At 47.7% G+C, this 5,000-nt stretch overlaps 1 protein-coding gene and 1 long non-coding RNA gene across 2 annotated transcripts in view; one reads left to right on the plus strand and one right to left on the minus strand.

The window, feature by feature from the left end:
- Positions 1-5,000, minus strand: part of LOC106606591 (retinoic acid-induced protein 1-like) — a 19,354-nt gene that overhangs the window by 5,158 nt on the left and 9,196 nt on the right. Inside the window, exon 3 of the mRNA XM_045719962.1 lies at positions 4,418-4,467. Within this exon, the coding sequence (XP_045575918.1) occupies positions 4,418-4,467 (50 nt within the window). The remainder of the gene's footprint in view (positions 1-4,417; positions 4,468-5,000) is intronic.
- Positions 1,937-4,397, plus strand: LOC106606590 (uncharacterized). The gene is made up of 3 exons (XR_001329085.2): positions 1,937-2,213; positions 3,816-3,875; positions 4,036-4,397. It is a non-coding gene; the product is annotated as an uncharacterized lncRNA (long non-coding RNA).

Below are 5,000 nucleotides of genomic sequence, written 5' to 3' on the forward strand. Positions count from 1 at the left end.
GAGGGAGCGAGGGGAAGGCAGGGGGTGAAGAGAGGAGAGGAGAGAGATGGAGGGAGGGAGGGGAAGACGGGGTGAAGAGAGGAGAGGAGAGAGTTGGAGGGAGGGAGGGGAAGACAGGGGGTGAAGAGAGGAGAGGAGAGAGATGGAGGGAGGGAGGGAGGGGAAGGCAGGGGGTGAAGAGAGGAGAAGAGAGAGATGGAGGGAGGGAGGGGAAGGCAGGGGGTGAAGAGAGGAGAAGAGAGAGATGGAGGGAGGGAGGGGAAGACAGGGGGTGAAGAGAGGAGAAGAGAGAGATGGAGGGAGGGAGGGGAAGGCAGGGGGTGAAGAGAGGAGAGGAGAGGAGAAGAGATGGAGGGAGCGAGGGGAAGGCAGGGGGTGAAGAGAGGAGAGGAGAAGAGATGGAGGGAGCGAGGGGAAGGCAGGGGATGAAGAGAGGAGAGGAGCGAGATGGAGGGAGGGAGGGGAAGGCAGGGGATGAAGAGAGGAGAGGAGAGAGATGGAGGGAGGGAGGGGAAGGCAGGGGATGAAGAGAGGAGAGGAGAGAGATGGAGGGAGGGAGGGGAAGACAGGGGGTGAAGAGGACAGGAGAGAGATGGAGGGAGGGAGGGAAAGACAGGGGTGAAGAGAGGAGAGGAGAGAGATGGAGGGAGGGAGGGGAAGACAGGGGGTGAAGAGGACAGGAGAGAGATGGAGGGAGGGAGGGAAAGACAGGGGTGAAGAGAGGAGAGGAGAGAAATGGAGGGAGGGAGGGGAAGACAGGGGGTGAAGAGAGGAGAGGAGAGAGATGGAGGGAGGGAGGGGAAGGCAGGGGGTGAAAAGAGGACAGGAGAGAGATGGAGGGAGGGGAGGCAGGGGGTGGGCGTGATGCTTTTTGATCAGCAGCCAGATTTTCACCCTTGTCTGTCAGTCTACACAGAGGAGAGGAGAGAGGGATGGGGAGAATAGAGGAGGGAGGGGGAGAATAGAGGAGGGAGAGGGGAGAGGGGTGAGGAGAGAGGAGATGAGAGAGACGCTGCTGCTTCAATGCACCGCTGCTCCCTGCTGAATGTCAGTACCCCTCTTTCTCCCCTCCCCCTCCCCTCCATCATTGACCTTCCTCCAGAGTGCAGTGTGGCGTTACCGCCGCCAGATGGCGCCTCCCATAAAGAAAACTGCAACCTGGGAAATCCAAACAAAACAGGAAGAGTGGGCTGCTAATGTAATCACAGTCCCACTTTCAGTCATAACAATGCACAGCGTGGCTGACTAATGTTTTAAGAGAGGTGCAGTGTGAGAGGTAGCTAGTGGGATAAAGTGTAGGATGATTTGCCATTTTGTCAAGGTCATTCGTAGGACTCCCTGTGCAGTCATTTAAAATGAACAAATGTAGCGGATGACATCGTAATGTGCATAGGGCTTCATCCCAAATGGCACACTATTAACTATGTAGAGCACTTCATTTGACCAGGGCCCTATATGGATGTTCATGGGCAACATACATTCCACAACAGTAACATTCTTGTTCCTATGCATAGAATGTGTTTGTCATAGATTAGAACATTGGGTGCCGACATGGATGATAGTCAGCTGAACTCTGTCATCCCAGTTGGAGCTGGATTCCTGTCCCATGTCTGCTTCACTTTTAGCTTGGTGCTGAACGCTCTATTAGACTCTGTGTTTAGTGATGGGAGGGAATCGACAGGCTGACCTCCAGCCCTGCAGACCAATCAGTGTTCAGGTGGCGTTAACAGTGGTGTTAGTGGACTGGCCAGTCAATAGTGCTCAGCGCCAGGCAGAGATGCCTGATAGGCTGTTGCCACGGGGGATGCAGAGATACACGACCTTGGTTACACAAATCCTCTGTCTCTGTCTCTGCCTGTGTCTGACTCTCTCTCTGTCCATTAATGAGAGTGTGTCTGTCTGTTTATGTGTGTGTGTGTGAATGTCTCTCTCTCTCTCTCTTTCCTTCTTACTCTCTGTCACTGTCACTATATGTCATTCTCTGTATGTCTGTCTTTCTATCAAAAACTGAAATTGAATGTATTGTAAAATCACAATATTTTAAATTCCTAACCAGAGGGGATAGAGAGATGGGAGTCTTGGATTATAGGAATGTTTACAGAGATAAAATCATAATTATTCTGATGTGTATCGTTCTGTTCTCTCAGGGTGGGTGAGTCTCCAGGACAAGCCAGGAAAGTACAGAAGAAGCCAAAGAGCCCTCCCACTAACAGGTACAGTAGAGAACAGTGCTGCCCCCTACTGACTGCACATAAGTGGCTCTTACTGTCTCCTATACTTCACATCTCTTACTGTCTCCTATACTTCACATCTCTTACTGTCTCCTATACTTCACATCTCTTACTGTCTCCTATACTTCACATCTCTGACTGTCTCCTATACTTCACATCTCTTACTGTCTCCTATACTTCACATCTCTTACTGTCTCCTATACTTCACATCTCTTACTGTCTCCTATACTTCACATCTCTGACTGTCTCCTATACTTCACATCTCTGACTGTCTCCTATACTTCACATCTCTGACTGTCTCCTATACTTCACATCTCTTACTGTCTCCTATACTTCACATCTTTGACTGTCTCCTATACTTCACATCTCTTACTGTCTCATATATTTCACATCTCTTACTGTCTCCTATACTTCACATCTCTGACTGTCTCCTATACTTCACATCTCTGACTGTCTCCTATATTTCACATCTCTTACTGTCTCCTATACTTCACATCTCTTACTGTCTCCTATACTTCACATCTCTGACTGTCTCCTATACTTCACATCTCTTACTGTCTCCTATACTTCACATCTCTGACTGTCTCCTATACTTCACATCTCTTACTGTCTCCTATACTTCACATCTCTGACTGTCTCCTATACTTCACATCTCTTACTGTCTCCTATACTTCACATCTCTGACTGTCTCCTATATTTCACATCTGACTGTCTCCTATACTTCACATCTTTGACTGTCTCCTATACTTCACATCTCTGACTGTCTCCTATACTTCACATCTCTGACTGTCTCCTATACTTCACATCTCTTACTGTCTCCTATACTTCACATCTCTGACTGTCTCCTATACTTCACATCTCTGACTGTCTCCTATACTTCACATCTCTTACTGTCTCCTATACTTCACATCTCTGACTGTCTCCTATACTTCACATCTCTTACTGTCTCCTATACTTCACATCTCTTACTGTCTCCAATACTTCACATCTCTGACTGTCTCCTATACTTCACATCTCTGACTGTCTCCTATACTTCACATCTCTTACTGTCTCCTATACTTCACATCTCTGACTGTCTCCTATACTTCACATCTCTGACTGTCTCCTATACTTCACATCTCTTACTGTCTCCTATACTTCACATCTCTGACTGTCTCCTATACTTCACATCTCTTACTGTCTCCTATAATTCACATCTCTGACTGTCTCCTATACTTCACATCTCTTACTGTCTCCTATACTTCACATCTCTTACTGTCTCCTATACTTCGCATCTCTTACTGTCTCCTATACTTCACATCTCTGACTGTCTCCAATACTTCACATCTCTGACTGTCTCCTATACTTCACATCTCTGACTGTCTCCTATACTTCACATCTCTTACTGTCTCCTATACTTCACATCTCTTACTGTCTCCAATACTTCCCATCTCTTACTTTCTTTCTATACTTAAAAAAGCTGTACATATGAAATATTTATCCTCCAGATAGGGGAAAGTGTTCTAGGTGTCAGTACAGGTCAGTGGTACACTATCTATGTACCCTTTCTGTCTTTCTCTCCTCATCACCCTCTCTCCCCCTCAGGATCCTGAAGCCAAGTCAGGGTCAGAACGCCTCAGTCCCAGGTCAGCTAAACCGACAGGGGTGAATACAGTCTCCAACATTTCTCTACTTCTCCCCCTTTCTTTCTTTCTCTGCCCTTCTTCTTTAATTCCTTAACTCATAAAAAATAAATACTACAATTTTAATTTATAATGAATAAAAATCACCCCATCTCTCCCCCCTCTCTGTCCGTCAATCTAAGTCTGTCTGTCAGGAGCTGGTACAGAAAGACCCCTGAGGACAGAGTGAGACGCTCAGACAGCCTGAAGAAGCAGAACTCCCTGGGATAACTGGTTCCTCCCTCAGTCCCTCTATGACCCCTCATTCCCTGACCCTTGACCCTTGACCTCTGGGCCTTCTATCAGCCTCATGTTCCACTATGGTTCGACCACCACCAATGCTACTAGTCCCTCTAACCTCCCTCTAACCTCCCTCTAACCTCCCTCTAACCTCCCTCTGATGGTTCAGTCCAGTGCTCTCTGCCCAGGACCCTATCCAATGGATTGTTGCTATAGTTACATAGATTTTTCTACTATTTATCTCTCTTTTGCATGTGTACAGACGGATTCTGTTTATTTGCTTACCTCGTGTTTCGGACATTTCAGTGAAAAGTTGTCGTCTTGGAACATGCAGCCTGAGAGAGAGAGAAAGAGAGAGAGAGAAGGAAGGAGACAGAGAGGGAGAGAAGGAAAGAGAGAGATAGAGGTAGAGAGAGAAGGAAGGAGAGAGAGAGGGAGAGAGAAGGAAGCAGAGAGAGATATAGAGAGGGAGAGAGAGAAGGAAGTGGAGAGAGAGAAGGAAGCAGAGAGATATAGAGAGGGAGAGAGAGAAGGAAGGAGAGAGGGAGAGATGGAAGGAGAGAGGGAGACAAAAGGAAGGAGAGAGAGAGGGAGAGAGAGAAGGAAGGAGAGAGGGAGAGATGGAAGGAGAGAGGGAGACAGAAGGAAGGAGAGAGAGACAGAGAGAAGGAAGGAGAGAGATATAGAGAGGGAGAGAGAGAGAAGGAAGGAGAGAGAGAGGGAGAGAGGGAGAGAGAAGGAAGGAGAGAGAAGGAAGGAGAGAGAGACAGAGAGGGAGAGAGAGAAGGGAGGAGAGAGATATAAAGAGGGAGCGAGAGAAGGAAGGAGAGAGAGGAGAGAGGGTAGTAGGGAGAGAATGATAGGATGA

The sequence above is a fragment of the Salmo salar genome, chromosome ssa06 (genome assembly GCF_905237065.1).
Source record: "Salmo salar chromosome ssa06, Ssal_v3.1, whole genome shotgun sequence".
NCBI lineage: Eukaryota > Metazoa > Chordata > Actinopteri > Salmoniformes > Salmonidae > Salmo > Salmo salar.